This window comes from Lepisosteus platostomus, chromosome 5 (genome assembly GCF_059453375.1).
Source record: "Lepisosteus platostomus isolate fLepPlt1 chromosome 5, fLepPlt1.hap1, whole genome shotgun sequence".
Lineage (NCBI taxonomy): Eukaryota > Metazoa > Chordata > Actinopteri > Semionotiformes > Lepisosteidae > Lepisosteus > Lepisosteus platostomus.
The window spans coordinates 54755841-54773187 of record NC_142615.1 but is presented as its reverse complement, the minus strand read 5'-3'; the positions used below and the strand labels follow the sequence as shown (position 1 = coordinate 54773187).

Genomic DNA, 17347 nt, shown 5'->3' with positions numbered 1-17347 from the left:
CATGTGGTTTAAAGAAAAGAAACGCAACGTCTGATGTACACCATGTACACCAGGTTTGCTGTGTTTAGACATTAAAAGGGACAGGCTGTACTATAGTAAAGGTGGCATTCTTTACTCCTTCAGAAAAAGCAGAATATCAATTATTTTTAGAAAGTGGAGTCTTATTAGTCACTGAGGCGTTACAACAATAATTTAACACGTAGAGGCTGTACTGTAGTAAAGGTAAAGGATAATGTGTAGAAAATATGTTTATACAGTATCTGACTGATGATTCAATGATAGCTTAATCATTTTGTGTTTTGAGGTTATTTAACTGTATGCTGGGTATTATTTTTTATTATATTGCGATGTGTGTGATAAGTGTTTTTTTTTTCTTTGTGGTGTGCATTTGGAGTGTATAATGTATAAATAATGCAGTGTTTTAAGCTTTCATAATGAAAATGCAAGTTTGGATAATGAAAATTAAGTATACTTAGTTAACAGGTAAATGCTAAAAATACAATAGGCACACATTAACATGTCTCCAGAGCAAAAGAAATGTATGAATGTAAAGCAAAATTGATACTACAAATGAATTGTCATATATAATGGAAACAATATATATTCCAAATATTCCTGAATGTGAAGGTTTAAAAACAAATCTAGTTAAATATTCACTGGAAATTGAGTAGGTACTGTACATGCTAATGTATATTTTAGTATAGTATGTAAATCATCTGTTTATTATAAAGGTATTGTACTGATTGCATTTTCATTTTCAAATGGGACACTCAGAGCAGAGTGATTCATCTCTACCACATACATACAAAGTGTTACCATGCAGTTATTATGTTTGGGACCTAAGACGCAGATAAAACAGTCAATCTGTGGAGTCTGCATTTAAAATGCATACTCAAATGCAAGTTTTTAAGCCGGATAATGAAAATTGAATATTTAATTAATATTATACAAGTGAAATATTTAATTTGCCTGTCACCACCAGTTGAGAATCAGGACCAGAATGTCTCAGGACAAAAACACAAGAACATGGTTGGTAAACATATTTTAGTTAAACATACAATAAACTTATCTTATACATTTGGAATATGCTGTGTTTTAAATGGAATTCATTCTGTGAGTCATATATTAACATCTATAAGCTGAAAAGACTTTGTTAAGTGAAAAAAAATCTGAATGTAAAAAATCAGTATTAAAAATGATTTGTACTACAGTATATAAGGGAACAACATTACATACTGCAAACTGAAAGTGAATGAATGTTTAATCTAAAAAATATCTAGTTATATTTTAACTAGATAATGGTTCATTAATGGTATATTTAAGCACAATCTATAAAGCACTTATCTGTTTGTGAACATTTTTGTACTGTTTCTATTTTGTGTTTTCTAAGGTCTCACTTTCAAATACAACACACTAAGTAAAGAGACACATCATTAAATCTCACTTTATATCTCTTACCTTATATGGACAAGCAGGCAGCAGCCAGTGGTATCATACAGTTTTTACATATAGGACCTGAGACACAGATACAACAGACCATGTGTCAGTGATGTAGGCTTCTGACTCCACAGTCACTGTCCACTGCAGTTACCACAGCTTCCAGAAACCCAGGAACACAAGTCCTAGAACTCTGACATCACACATCCCTGTCCAATGTACTGATCACAGCTCTCAGAGCACAGTGGTTAATGTCTGTGTTCTGAGAGCCATAGTCACTACGGCTTTTATGTCCCCTGTCCACTATAGGGACTATAGCTCCCAATACCCAGGAAGAAAAAGTCTCAATCCTCTGTAGTCATAGTCATGCGTATTTATCTCTCTTTCTCCAGGCAGTTCTGATGTGAGGCTGGTGAATGGAGCCAGTCCCTATGAGGGGACAGTGGAGGTGTATCATGGTGGAGAGTGGGGGACAGTACGTCACTCTGGCTGGGATCTGGATGCTGCTGCAGTGGTGTGCAGACAGCTGGGCTGTGGATCTGCTGTTTCAGCACCAGGAGGAGCTCACTTTGGACCAGGGTCTGGATCAGTCCTGCTGAATTGGGTCAACTGCAAGGGGTCAGAGGCTGCGCTGAGGGACTGTGGAAAACAAGAAGTGAAGCAGTATAGCCCTCCTCCTATGATGCTGGAGTGAGGTGTTCAGGTAAGAGACGCAGACTCTCTCCAGTCTCCAGCACTGAGGAGAATTAAAACTCATCTATTTATCTAGAGTCCATTATCATGATCCATCTGTCCATCCTCCCATTCTTACTGCTCCTGTCCTGCTGAGAGCTGTGACAGCACCCCTCAAAGTCACTGTGTGTCTTTTCTCCTTCTGGATTGTATTTCCTGCAGTGTGTAGAAAAGATATTGAAAACTGTCTGAAACCCCCAACCCCACCTGTATGATTCCTGTTACGTTTTACAATTGACCAATAAAGAGGCCAAAGGACAGTGTTTGATCATAAGGCTGTAAATCTACAAATAAATTTACAGTATGTGACCGATAGATCTGTATAAACAAATTTATTCTTGGTCTTGATTTGAAAACTCCAGTTTGTCCTCCTTGTAATTCATCAGGATCATTTTCACTTACAGTTCTGCTGTGTCTCTCTTACTTCTCCCTTTTCTCTATTTAAATTCAGATTCAAAGAGCTGTATTGATCAAAGAATTACAGCATTGACATTGAACATCAGTTGCTTTTCTCTGATATATTTACAAACATAACAACAATGACCGCATTCTGTGAGATTGAGTGAAACAAATTAGTTACAACAATATCTAAAAACTATAGAATAAAAACAATATGACTGATATGTATTCTCAAAATGTAATCTATTACAAAGTAGAGGAGATCTCTCAGCTTCCTGGTCCATTTGGTAGTCAGTATTGATCCAAGGATCTCATCCACTGTTTCTTCAAGAAAGCTGGGATATCTGGTAACCTGTTCCATATTCCTACAATCCTTTAGCAAACTTGCCCTCAGTTCTCAGTGTACATAGAGTATGGAATGTTTTAAATACATCATGAATACATTCACATTCTTAAAAAATAACTAAAAAATCTGATATAACATCTGTTTCTCTAGGGAAAAATGTCCCTCTCCCTCTGTTTTATGTTTTCCAGGGTTGAGGTTTCAGAAAATAAAAACGCTTTGTAAGTTAGTGTCAAACCCAGAAGCCAGCTGCTGTATACAGGTAGCTATTTGGATGAACACAAATAAAGCCTTCATTTCCAAAGTAGTGTTTAATTATTTACAGAACAATAAAAACAACCCAAAAACAAAAAAAATAAAGCTAAACATTTGAATGAGCATCTTCACATGAAGGAATACAACAGGCAGTTAAGCTGCTTACCAGCTCTTTAATATCTTTCTCAAAAGTGATCAGTCCCTTCCTTCTGCTCCCATCTCATCTGGGAGAACCGCTTCCTAATTTTAAATGTCACCTTACAGGTGACTGAGGATGGCAGATCAATCTTCATGGGTTTGACAGAAATCACAATCTTGTCTTGTCTCCACATGCTCATCCCTTTACAAATTAGAAAATAATATGTAGGCACTGTACCTGAAATAAGGTCACATATGCACACGTCTGTAGCCAATATATACTGTAAATACATGAAGAATAATACTGTTTCTATTAATCTTAATAGAAGTGAGCTTCGGTAATTGAGCCTATACTTCCTCAGGGTCTGTTTCTCTTTACTGTGTCTTGCCCTCAGCTAGTGTGTGTTGTCATATTGTCCAGAGTGTCTGTCAGTGCCCAGGTCAGACAGTCCTGCTCCAGCAGTGCCAGACTGTGACAGTCCTGGTCTTGCCCAGAGTGTGTGTCAGTGCCCAGGTCTGACTGTCCTGTTCCAGCAGTGTCAGGCTGTGACAGTCCTGGTCTTGTCCTGAGTGTCTGTCAGTGCTTAGGTCAGACAGTCCTGCTCCAGCAGTGCCAGACTGTGACAGTCCTGGTCTTGCCCAGAGTGTGTGTCAGTGCCCAGGTCTGACTGTCCTGTTCCAGCAGTGCCAGGCTGTGACAGTCCTGGTCTTGTCCAGAGTGTGTGTCAGTGCCCAGGTCAGACAGTCCTGTTTCAGCAGTGCCAGGCTGTGACAGTCCTGGACTTGTCCAGAGTATCTGTCAGTGCCCAGGTCAGACAGTCCTGCTCCAGCAGTGCCAGGCTATGACAGTCCTGGACTTGTCCAGAGTATCTGTCAGTGCCCAGGTCAGACAGTCCTGCTCCAGCAGTGCCAGGCTGTGACAGTCCTGGTCTTGTCCAGAGTGTGTGTCAGTGCCCAGGTCAGACAGTCCTGTTTCAGCAGTGCCAGGCAATGGGGAATCTTTTCTTTGAGTATATGACATGCCATTCTGCTTCTGTGAATTTGGTGATATGGATCAGTTTTTTTTTCTTCTATATTTATTAAGTCTACATCCCTAGCTACACTGGGAATCATGAATTGTAAGAAGCAGTTCGAAAATGGATGGATGGATTTGTGATCAGTTTCTATTTTTACTTATTCTACAGTCAAATGTGTTCCACAGGTGGCATCTTCAGCACTGTGGTTATTGCTATGAACATGTGGAACAGCTGGAATGAGGGTGATAGTTTGATTTGTAGTATTACACAAACTGATTAATTTAGTGTCTCTGATTTTCATATCTTGTATTTGCCCCAGCGTAAAGGTAATGATGCACTGAACACCTTCTTTGGAGGCACATGTTAGAGCACAGAGGTGGAGATTGATGATTTAGAGTCTTTGATCTTAATAGAGTTTAACATTCATCTACAATTATTAGATGTACATGTATCTACATTATTTCTGGAGGAAAACAATCAATTTAAAACAACATTCAGCCCTAAAAGATTTTTTGGTTTAACTATCTGATGTTGACCTTTCAGATTGTCTTCTGACTCTCCTCTCTTTCATTTCATTTTTATTTATATCCTATTATCTACTTTTTTATCTATATCTATCCTATTATCTATATTCTTATTGAAAGCACTCTGCATTATTGTACAATTGATTGTAATAGTGTATGTATTTCTAAAATGTAATTTTCTACGCCAAATTGTAGGTGTAAATCTGTTTATGAATGGAACAATAAGAAGTCAAGATTTAAATTGAGAATCTATCATATTTATTTTTTCACATGAAGTTGGTTTATTTTCATAGGGTAGTAAGTTTAATTCTCACAGGCACCAGGTTCAGTGGCAGTGAGCAATGAGCTGCACTATGAGAGATTACCTGCTCAGACTGACAGCCTGTAGTTCTCTATTGCAGGTTTTGTGAGGCTGGTGAACGGACACAGTCTCTGCTCTGGGAGAGTTGAGGTGAATCTCAAGAACACCTGGACCTCAGTGTGCGACTCTGACTTTGACTGGCAGGATGCAGAGGTTGTCTGTCGGGAGCTGGACTGTGGGGCTCCTTCGGTGATACACAGAGGCGCTCATTTCCGACAGGGCCAGGGTCCAGTCGGGTCAGAGCAGTTCCAGTGTACAGGACAAGAGTCCAAGCTACGGCACTGCCCCACTGCAGCCAGGCCAGAGCAGAGCTGCTCCCAGAGCAGAGCTGTGGGTCTCACTTGCACAGGTAAGATAAGATCACTTAACTAAAGGCAAGGTTGTTGTCATTTGTGAGTATTGTAGTATTTGTGAGTATTTGTGGGTATTGCAGAGGCAGTGTATGAGACTTGTGTAGGACTAGTGTAGCACTGATGTTGGACAGTCCCTGTGTCCCTGGAGGTCACATCTTAATTAATATCAGCTGTGGACCTCCAGTTGGCCTATATATAGGTAAATGAGAGATCTAGTGAGACATGAGGAGCAAAATAGATTACCAGTGTCCAGGAAAATTATTTGATTGAGACTTTGTTTTTGTTTTTATTTTTATTCATGTCTTGGATTTGTTAATTTTAGTTGTTTTGAGTCAGATTAGGACAGGGAGTTAGCCGAAGACTTTTCTTTTTGTGTTTGTTGTGTTTTCAGGTTCACAGCTAGTTACTTTTTTAAATTTTTCTTACTGATAGGACCTCGCATATAACTGTGATATTATTTAACTAACGTTGTATCTGAGATTGTCAAATAAACTAGTACTCTGGTTTGTTTTTTCAAAAACAGGCACAAGTGCTGTTTGTTTTTGTTTTTTTTTGCGGCTCATTGTTAGCCACAACAGGCACACCTGCACACTCTCTAAGTTTTGGGAAGGCTAGGTGGGAGCATAACACAACGCTCTTCTTCAGGTCTAAGGCTGGGGTTGTAGTGATGAAAAATAAAAGTGAAAGCCTTCAGCTTGGAGGCTGATGATCGGGCAGTATTTGTTCTGCGTCTTCTTCTCCTGGTTGTCCTTCCTGGTTTCATCAGGCCTGGAGCAGGGAGCACATTGTCTCCTGTGAGCTTCACATCACTATCTTAGGTGCTGGGAAAGCTTGGCAAAAATAAAAAGTAACACATCTTGAAGAAGCCTTAACATGGCATCACAATATTTGTTCTTAGTCAAAGCTTTCTGTTGGTCTCTCGGTCACTGAGAGCTGGATGTTACAGTTTTTTCATCTTATTGATTTTTTTTTTATTGTTGTATTTCATGTGCCCTGTTATGGTGTCATGCTGATGAAGTTCTCTCCTATCTGCAGGATACACAGGGTTCAGGCTGGCGAACGGCTCGGACTCCTGCTCTGGACGAGTGGAGCTGCAGTACGACAGTAAATGGGGGACAGTGTGTGATCAGTGCTGGGACCTCACAGATGCCAGTGTTCTCTGCCAGCAGCTGGGCTGTGGGGAGGCTGTAGCAACACCAGGACAGGCCTGGTTTGGACAGGGCAGTGGACCAGTATGGGCTGATGTGTTTGATTGCAGGGGGAATGAGAGCCGTCTCTCAAACTGCTCTGTCTCCTCATGGGGGAGAGCAGTGTGCTCTCATGGACAGGACGCAGGAGTCATCTGCTCTGGTGAGAATGCAACCATCAAACCAATTTACATCTTGATAATTAAACATGTTAACTACTAAAAATATATGAACTCGGGACATGCAGCCATTACATGCAGAATGTAAATGTGATTTTGACACATTGCTGGTGCTCCACTTCCATCAATCTTGAACTTGAACTTGAACTTGAACTTTATTGCCATATGTAACCGGTACTGGTACAATGGAATTCTTACTTACAGAAAGTCTCTCGATTGTAAAACAAGTGTAAAAAAACAAAACAAAGTGCAAACAGTGCAGCAAGACAATGTACAAACAAACAATAGACAATGTGCAAGTAAACATGCAGGCAGTTTGAATGTAAACAATACAGACGTGTAAACAATGACTGGAGACGTACAATAAATAAATTACAATGAGGTAGATGGTGATGGTGTGGGTGTGGTCCGAGGGGGATGGCTAAATGTGTTCGCCAGTCTCACTGCTTGTGGATAGAAGCTATTGAAGAATCTAGTGGTAAGTGTCCGTATGCTCTTATATCTCTTGCCTGAGGGCAGTGGGGTGAAGAGCTCATGCCCTGGGTGGTGACTGTCCTCTGTGATGGCCAGAATTCTACCACGGCAGCGGTCCTCATAGAGCTGTTTAATCTCGGTGAGACTGCAGCCGATGATCTTCTGGGCCATATTGACCATTCTCTGCAGTGCCTTTCTTTCTCGCGAAGAGGTGTTGCCATACCACACGGTGATCCTGTTGGTGAGGACGCTCTCGATAGTGCAGCGGTAGAAGTTCACAAACACATGTATTGGCATCCCCCATCGCATCCCCCAATCTGTTGGATCCTAGTGAAAAATTGTCTTTTAAATTGAAATTCCAACCGTTTTCTAACAGCTTCATCCAATTTAGGGTCATGGGGGAGTTGGAGCCTACCCAAGCAAACAACAGGAGAAAGTGATACCAGTCCATCACAGTGCACACACAGACACAAACACACACCGATACCTGGGGCAGTTATCCCAAAATCTAAATAACCTGTCAGAATGTTTCTGGACTGTGGTAGGAAATCCACGTGAACATGGGAAGAACATGTAGGTCATTAGTGCTGTGAGGCAAGCAATGTTAACTACTGCACCACAATGCCATCCAATAAATGAAACATGATGTCCAAACATTTTGTTGAAAAACTGTTAATAATTAACATTGGGTGGAGTGGTGGCTCTGCGGCTAAGGATCTGTGCTTATGGCTGAAAGGTTGCTGGTTCAAATCCTGTGACTGGCAGAGGAATCCTACTCTGTTGGGCTCCTAAGCAAGGCCTGTAACCTCAACTGCTCCAGGGGTGCTGTACAATGGCAGATCCTATGCTCTCTCCCTGTCTGTGTGTGTCTCATGGAGAGCAAGCGGGATATGTGAAAAGATAATTCCTAATGCAAGGAATTGTTTAGGGTTAATAAAGTGATATTATTATTATTTAAAAACAATGCTTCTTGAGGTTGAACACATGGATGTGTCATGTTAATTTTACCAAAAGATAACGATGAAATCAGTCAGGTATGAACAAATTTTCCATCCTTTCACCTGGACAAAACAAATTCTCCATCTCCGTGGGCTGGTTTTATGGTACTGATATCTGACTGACAATAAAACGTGATGTTCATTTATTTTTTAGATTCATCCTTGTCAGCTCTAGATGGTGGAGTCCAGCTGTCAGGAGGAGAGAGTCACTGTGATGGCCGGGTGGAGGTTCACTACAACAGCACCTGGGGGACACTCCTCCAGCACTCCTGGGGCTACAGAGAGGCCTCTGTGGTCTGCAGACAGCTGGGCTGTGGCTCAGTGGTGCAAATATACAACTCCTCTCTGTATGAGACAGGCGACAGTGCTGTGTGTCTAACAGGTATTCAGTGCTCTGTAGTACAAGTCTATAACTCCTCTCTGTATGGGACAGTGACAGCACTGTGTGTCTGACAGGTATTCAGTGCTCCGGGGACGAGTCTCACCTGGTGAACTGCAGTTCTCCACAGACAGTTAGCTGCAACACTGGACAGGATGTTGCCCAGCTCTGCTCAGGTAGGAGCCATTCAAAGTATTTTTGACTGTTATCATATGCAGATTGATATGTAGGACATAAAAGACAAACCCTAAAAGATTTGTCACAAAATATAACAGCTGGACCTGTTAAGAGTTAAAATATTGTATGAAGTGATATTTGTTCCTATTTTAAGTCTTTTGTCCATTAATATAGACTGATAATAGAGCTGGGATAAATGTTTCCTGAAACTTGAGCATGTCTGTAGAAGAAGCTCTATATATTGTTCGATCCAATCATCCCTTTCTGTAGAGATGCAGTGTTTTGTCATCAGGTTAATGCACTGCTGACCACAGATGTGAGGCCTGTGCTTCTAATTCATTAAGATCTCCTTTCTTGCAGTTGTGAGCAACAGAGATGAAAACTGAGAATATTTGCATGACAAGTCAATACATTAATAAAGAACAATGAAACTCTACAGCCTAAGGAAACAAACATTTTATCTATTCATTTTTTTGAAAGAATGATTGGTGGGCATTACCAGAACATATGGATGTAGATGCACTTACTACATCATAAGCATTGAAAAGTACTGGTTTATTAGGTCCATAAAAACAATCTTTTAGTGTTATTAATGATATATAATGTTTTATCTTGAATGGGCTGGATTTCCATTGATATAACAAGAAAATAAACATTAAAACATTCAGAATCTGTCACGCCCGACATCCCTCCCTAGAGGGCGCTTCACTGCTCCCATTATTGTTCGTGTGATTAAGCTCTCCAGGTGTACCCTTTTAGTGTTATTATTTAAGACCAGCTCTTCCAGTCCTCGGGGCTCATCATTAGGGTAAGATGTTGCGAGGCCCGCCTAGCACCAGGACACCCTACGCCCGTCTCCTGAGGGCATAGGCCTCATCCCCGACACCTCCCGCTTCCTGAGCCCGGGGTCTGGAGGATCTCGCCCCGTCACCCTTGGACCTCCATGTTTTGTTTGTCCGTGTGCTCCCCCCTCCCGGGGATTTTAACTTTGTTGCGTCCCAGGATGGATTTCTAGTTGATGGACTCTCGGACTGTGCTTTGACCTGCCTTTGGACCCGTTTGGATTTGGATGCCGTTTTGTCTTCCTCGTACACTGTCTCACGGACTGTCACTATTATTTTGTGCACTATTAAACCCCTGTGTGTTCCTTTTTACCACGCCTCCTGTTTTCTCCAGCTCTTACCGCATCGCATAGGGTCTTCTACAAGATCTGACATGGATTTCAGTCCGTGTTCGTGACATAATCTTAACAAATCCATTGGAGATGGAGTCTCAGGTTGTCACAGAATCCAGGGGAAATTTCCACCTGGAAGAAAGTGCCCTTAAACATCTTGGGGTGCAATATCTTGTGAAGTATAGACAGTAGAGGCCTGGACCAGGGCTTGGATTGAAGATAAACCCTTGGATATTAAACCTGAATCATTACATTTCTCATATGTCTTAGTGACATAGGCAGTGCTAGAGAGGCTATATATAGGATTTAAGCAGTAAAAAAGAAGACTTCTTACAAACTGATTGCTAGAATCTGATTGATCTGCACTTGACTGACATGCAGGCAATGAAGATTAAACAAAAACTTGTTTTTTGCTCAGCATTGCCCCAAACAGCAATGATATCTCTCTAAGCCTCAGAATGGTCAGAATTCATTGACTTATAGCTATTTCTATTCGGGTTTTCTACAGACACTTAGTTTGAAGACAGGGTAAAAATCCATAGTTTACCCCTTGTTATATAAAACATTTTTCCCTTATAACTCTATAATCTGAAATCCTCTATGATGGATAAACAGGCTAACCAGAGAATTACCCTGCATCCTAAATGAACAGAATATGTTCTCACTAATATAATGCCGAAAAGTGAATGAAAATCTACTTTCTATTCTAAACCTCCAACTAGGAGAGAATGCCTTTAGCCTGAGGATTGCACAATAAAGGAAACCTGAAAATGTTTTAATGTTCTTAAATTACAAGACTGCAAGGTCTCTTAAACAAGGTTCCATTATTTAACTAGAATTTTATCTCCAGTTCTTCTTGTCTGACATGCCTCCTCTCTCTTCCTTCCTTCAGTTACCTCTCTCTTCTTTCTCTTTGTTTATATTTTATCCTGTGAATTTAGTCTGATGACAACTCTAATAAGGAGGTAATTCGAGTAAACCAAAAGATTCACTTTGTTCCTCTGTGCTTACCAGTTCTGCAGATATGTAAACTAATATTTTTGAGACTCCTAACTTTTTTTTAAGAGTCAACGTTAGCTTGAATGACACCACTCCAGCCATAATGATATATATGTCTCTTTCCTAGCCCAGCACTCCCTCAGGCTAGATGAGGTAGGAGGTAATTGTATCAGCAATGTTTATAGAAATTCACACCTGAAGAAGGCTCCACGGCCGAAACGTTGTGTTTTTTTTCTTCTTTTTTTCAGCATGGAATAAGCCTATTGTTCCTTTGCAGCCTACGCATGCTGATGCAGCTACCCACCTGAACTACTATGTTTATAGGAATGTGTCTTTATCATTTGGTCCTGCCTCTCTCCTAGCCCAGCGCTCCTTAAGGCTGGTTGGAGCAGGAGGCGATTGTGCTGGGAGGCTGGAGGTTTATCACAATGGCTCCTGGGGGACAGTCTGCGATGACTCCTGGGACCTGGCAGACTCTCAGGTGGTGTGCAGGCAGCTCCGGTGTGGGACGGCCCTCAGTGCCCCAGTGCCAGCCTCCTTCAGCCAGGGAACTGGACCCATCTGGCTGGACGAGGTGGGCTGTATGGGGAACGAGTCGTCTCTGTGGGAGTGTCCTTCAGCAGGGTGGGGACAGCATGACTGTGGACACAAGGAGGATGTGAGAATCCTGTGTTCAGGTAAACGAACGAAAAAAAAATCATCCATATTCTCGAATTCCACAACGTGGATATGGTTTGCATTTGGAGTGCTTAAATATATCCTACTGAGGAAAATTCAGTTCAATACAGTTTAGTTTTATTTGTATTTTTTCAATGGACATTGTCACAAAGCAGCTTTACAGATTTCCAGGCCTGAACCAAGGCTCGAAAGGGGGAGCCTATCCTCCTCTGTTAATTAAAATGAACAGACATGGTGAAAAAGATAGTATTTTTATTTCAGTAATGTGTAGTGAGGTCCAGCAGTGTCTGGAATGTTCAGTAGTTTCCTTTGGTTGAAATTTCTCTGGGAAGTTGAGTTCGACAGGTAGAAGGAGCTGGATTCTGGGCCTGGCTTCCTAACACTCCACCTCAGAATAGACAAGAAATAAAGTATTAGTGAATGACAACGAAAACAGAAATTGGTAGGTTGCGTGGCTTGTTTTTCCTTAATATTTATCCAAAGGCTAGACTGAACAAATATGTTTTTAACCCAGATTTGAACGCTGGGAGTGCGTCTTAATTCCACACATCTGCAGGGAGGCTATTCCAGAATTGGGGAGCTCTATGAGAAAATGCTCTGTTGCCAGCTGTGACTTTTTTAATTCCAGGAACAACTAGGTAACCTGCTCCTTGTGATTGAAGTGTACGAGAGGGATTATAAGGGACTAAAAGATCACTCAAATATTTTGGGCCAAGATCACGCAAAGCTTTGTAAAAAGAGACTAAGATATAGTTATGATACAGCTGGGAATGCTGTAGAACCACACAGTCCTGTCACCTTCATATCAACTGTGTTATTGTACAGCTGTCCTTGTTTCATTACGTGAGTCAGTTATAACTGGATTAGTACGGGAAATGAGACTGGTTGCTGTTCACATTGTTTGCTTGTAGTTTCTTACCAGTTCAGAATGAAATGCTGTCTTGTCAGGGTTTGTTTCCTTTGACTTTCCTTGCTGTCTTGATAGATCATAATCTCCTGAGGCTATCTGCAGGCTGTTCAGGACAGGCAGAGGTTTACTACAATGGCACCTGGGGCAGCATCTGTGCCAACAGCATGACAGACACTACAGCTGCAGTGATCTGTAAACAGCTGGGCTGTGGAGACAAGGGCACCACTAGAGAGACAAACTCCAGGCTGAGCCCTGATCCCAAATGGCTGGACTTTGTCTCCTGCCGCAAACACGACTCCACCCTGTGGCAGTGTCCCTCCTCCCCCTGGGGCCAGAATGACTGCACAGACCGAGAAGTGGCTAATATCACCTGCTCAGGTACAGAGGGAAGAGTAATGCTCTGTAAATTAGTGTTCTGCCATATTAAGAACAGACAAAAGCTTTAAACTGAATTCTTATTAATTTATATCCAAACATGTATAAAAATGAAAGCAATGTCATTGTTATTTATTTTATAATAATAATGTTTTTATATGATTATTAATCTTTGAAGGTCCTAGAAAAGAAGCTGACAGAAGCACTCCAGCCCCTCAGGAAGAGCAGCCTCAGCTGTACTGCCCAGGTGAGTTCAGTGTGTAAAACACTCAGAGACACCGCAGCCCTGAGCTGAGGAACAGTAACCATACAGCTCTCTTCTAGAGCCACTCAGTACCTCACTGATCTTTACTACAGTCACTGAGCTAAATACACTCAGTAACCTCTCTGCTCTCATCTACAGTCACAGATCTGATGACACTCAGTAACCCTTCTGTTGACTTTCAGTCCCACTGGCTCTGCGCCTGGCTGGAGGCACTAACTGCTCTGGCCGGGTGGAGCTGCGGTATGAGGGCCCCTGGGGGACAGTCTGTGACGACTCCTGGGACCTGCAGGATGCCCAGGTGGTCTGCAGACAGCTGGGCTGTGGGGACGCAGTGAGTGCAGCAGTAGAGGCCTCATTCGGACCAGGGAGTGGCGCCATCTGGCTGGACGAGGTGAACTGCAGGGGCAGTGAGGTTCACCTGTGGGACTGCTGTCACTCTGGACTGAATCAGAGTGACTGTCGACACAAGGAGGATGCAGGGGTTACCTGTACAGGTGAGGAGAGTCTTAGAACTGTAGATGAACAAAGTAGGAGATTGATGGAGAAGATACACTGTTACACATATTCTATCACTGCTTAATATCTTAAGATCATCAGTCACAAGATCGGGATGTTGTGTAGCCCTGTGTGTGTGAACAATACTAGACTTTAATTCTGAGCAAGACACCATTCATCCTGCAATCCTACATTTGACCTCAAGGAACACATGTAAAGATTTTTATTTTATTAAGACCACTCTGGATTCAGCTTGCTATAAAACCAAAGACAAAATAATGACAGTTCTCGTATCTCTTTTACAGGTTTGTCAGAGCCAACATCCAGTCCAGCAACAGCTACAGGTGAACAGAAATCCTCCTTGTCAGTGATAACTCCTGTCTTTCTGTCTCTTCAGATTCCCAGTGTAGCTGTAATGTCTCCTCTCCTCTCTCAGGGTGAAGATCAGTGTTTTCAGATTCCCATTGTAGATCTAGTGCCTCTCTTTCCTCTACGCACCTGATCCTGAACCATCATAGCCCCATATGGGAAATGGGGGAGGACAGAACATTCCATCTGTCAAAGCGTACATGAGTCCAAGAGCACCTCTCCTGGTCCCTGTTCATCCATTGTCTCCCCCTTTCTCAGGCAGAACCAGGACAACACCCCAGACACAGCTGCTGGGAGGTCTATCTGCCTCGCCCCTGGTCCTCCTGCTGCTGGGGGCTCTGCTCTTCGTGGTGCTGGCTCTGTTAGTGGGGCAGCTGATCCAGAACAGGAAGCTGAGGAAAGGTAGGGAGGGAACTCTCCATCCACATAGTGACCTCTAGTGGTCAGTTCTGTCACTCACATGGAACTGATATTTATATAATTACCGTGAGGAATAAACCTGGTAGAGAAAACCATTTGAAGTTTAAAAAAGATTATCAACAATTACAGATGGAGATATCAGGAAATTTGCAAATCCAGAAGCATAACATTTATGTGCTCAAATGTCCAAAGAAGGTTTAGTAGTCAATGTTTGATCTTGTACTCTGCTCCCTGCATGTTAACCCTGAGTGTCTGTTTCCTCACACAGCCCTATCTAAGGGAGCACTCGCCACTTATCATGATGCCATCTATGAGAAAATAGAGTATAAACTGGCCAGAGAGGGAACCTACAGTGCCCCCAGGAGACGTGAGTGGAGAGAGTCTTCAGGTGTGATTGATCTCCACCCTCTGAGGAAGATCTGAGGACTTAAAAATTGTAGAAAATCTAACCATCCTGGTTTCTGACTGGTTTTCTCAAGAGGTGTGTTAAGGTAGATAAAGAAAATGATCACATCACTATCCCTGGGCTGCCTTATAAAAAAAAGTATTTTTTAGTTTTAAACCTGTAGAGTTTACTTTCTCAACTGGTGTCAAACTAAGTGAAGAAAATCAACACAGCACGATTCTGGATCTGCCTTATAGACACAACAATGAGCAATTGAGCAAACTCACATCCTGGCTTCTCTTCCAGTAGAGGACAGTGTGGTTGCTGTCTGACTGCAGGTAATATTGATCTGTTCTCCTGTTCACAGGGAGATTCCTCTCTGATGAGCTGCCCTCTGGATACGATGATGTGGAGGACAGTGAGGGAGACCCAGTACCAGGTGAGGGGAGGTGGAGTCAGGGGGCTCAGTGTGGGAGTGGGTGGTCTTCAGTCCAGTACTCACTCTCACCTCAAACCAGGATGCCATTTAGAGAACTTATGTAGAAAATACTGAATTATACAAATAGAACCACATGTGTTTGATACCTTATAAAGCCAGCTCTTCAGTGTTGCCTCACACTAGCCTTATCTCGGCAGATCACAGATGCTGAGCAAAACTATAGCTGGTCAATACTGGGGTAGTAAACAAGGTGCTGCTCTAATTGGTTTTGATAGAAAAGGAGACTGGGGAACAGCATGCTGTAAAAACTGCCTTTCAGATCAGATAAATCAGCGACCCTAGAGTTATGGCTTAACTATACTCCACAAAACATTTAAAATCACACTACAGTAACTTTGCAGCTCTATGGTCAAAGTAAGTCTGAGTCCGGAAGTGTAAATTCTCTGTCTCTCTGTGTGGTTCAGGAGACTCGATACCCTCTCTGAAAGAAGAGATCCCAGAGTACTATGATGATGCAGTAACTGTAGCTCAGAGCCCAGATGCATTGTCAGGTGGGTTACTTCAGTCCAGTCAAATGGGGGAAACTCTGCACCAATCTCAGTGAGTCTGACTCTCTCTTTGATCTCAGCCTCTGAATATGGAGTCTGTGTTATCCTTCACTGAGTCTGGATTTTGGGGCTCACATTACTGCTCTCTGTCCAAATATATTCATACGACAAAATCTAGGATTAATTTTAAATTTATGACAGAAATGAATAGGAGAGGAAATCAGGTTCCCTGATCAACTGTACTTAAGAGTCTGGTGTTTTAGTCATAACATGATGTTTAGTTAATCAGTGTGTTATGATGAGCTCCAGCAGTCCTGCGCTTTAGATGAAACAGTGTTTTGATGACTGATAGTGACATTGTGCTCTGTGTGCTTTAGGGGAGCTAATGTCTTCTGTGAAAGAAGAGGCTCCGGAGTACTATGATGATGCCATCACTGTGCTCCAGAGTCCAGACACTGTGTCAGGTGAATTATTATTAATAAGATTGAGTACACCCTGTACCAGCCTGCATTAACCTTTGTCGTTAGAAATTAGTCTTGACCTAATTTCACATCTGCAAATAAATACTAACTGGAAGAGAAGAGATCTCTGACAGGCCAGTCTGTGTCAGAATGACAGAGACATTACTGACCTGCTCTTCTGTTCACAGGGAGACTCCTCTTTGATGATACACAATCTGGGTACAGTCATGTGGGGGACAGTGAGGGAGACCCCGCTTCAGGTAAAGGGGGCTACAGCCAGGGGGCTCAGTGTGGGCAAGGTGGTTCAGTAATGGGGAAGGCGACTCCCAGTAATCCATGTCAGTGCCACTTTCATTCAAGATAAGGGGGCATCAGGCATTTTGGGATCAATATTCGCCAGTACAGGCTGAGAGACTGTACTGGTACAAGGTTAGACTTCATAGATCAGAGTCTCATTGAAACCCAAATACTGACATACCCAGCCAATCAGATGTTTGAGGTTGATCAGCTGCTGATCTATTATGAGAGAGTGAGGTCTGGGCAGAGCAAAGGATTCCCCAAGACCAGGAATTCTGTTCTCTGACTGCAAAAAGAATGAGTCCAGAAAATACTGTCAAAGTATTTCTTCACTGTGGTTTTAGAGCACTGGAACTTCATAAGCGAAATCTGCACTGAACCATCAACTCATCCTAAAAAATACAATTTGATTTAAAAAATGTCCTATTCAAGGCTTTTGACTAAATGATTGTAACAACTGTTCTGTATATTGATTTTGTAGCATCCAGGTTCATAAAGAGAGAGATTTAACTGTAGGTCGTATTCTGTTTGATTTTTAAAAAAGCGGCTACTGTATATCTCTTCTTTTGGCCTGTGTAGG

At 42.1% G+C, this 17347-nt stretch overlaps 3 protein-coding genes across 3 annotated transcripts in view; all 3 read left to right on the top strand.

Moving 5' to 3' along the window:
- Nucleotides 1-17347, top strand: part of LOC148669375 (antigen WC1.1-like) — a 590051-nt gene that overhangs the window by 1576 nt on the left and 571128 nt on the right. The window contains exon 2 of the mRNA XM_088632414.1: nucleotides 1830-2140. The gene's annotated coding sequence lies outside the window, so the exon portion shown is untranslated. The remainder of the gene's footprint in view (nucleotides 1-1829; nucleotides 2141-17347) is intronic.
- LOC148669398 (uncharacterized) overlaps nucleotides 1-17347 on the top strand; it is a 469383-nt gene that overhangs the window by 34520 nt on the left and 417516 nt on the right. The gene's annotated exons all lie outside the window — the stretch shown is intronic.
- On the top strand, nucleotides 1893-15165 carry LOC148669537 (antigen WC1.1-like). The gene is made up of 11 exons (XM_088632950.1): nucleotides 1893-2016; nucleotides 5246-5554; nucleotides 6594-6908; nucleotides 8551-8778; nucleotides 8853-8951; nucleotides 11488-11802; nucleotides 12789-13091; nucleotides 13536-13847; nucleotides 14154-14192; nucleotides 14476-14619; nucleotides 14906-15165. The coding sequence occupies exons 1-11, from the start codon at nucleotides 1893-1895 to the stop codon at nucleotides 15058-15060; spliced, it is 2343 nt and encodes a 780-aa protein (XP_088489076.1). The 3' UTR covers nucleotides 15061-15165.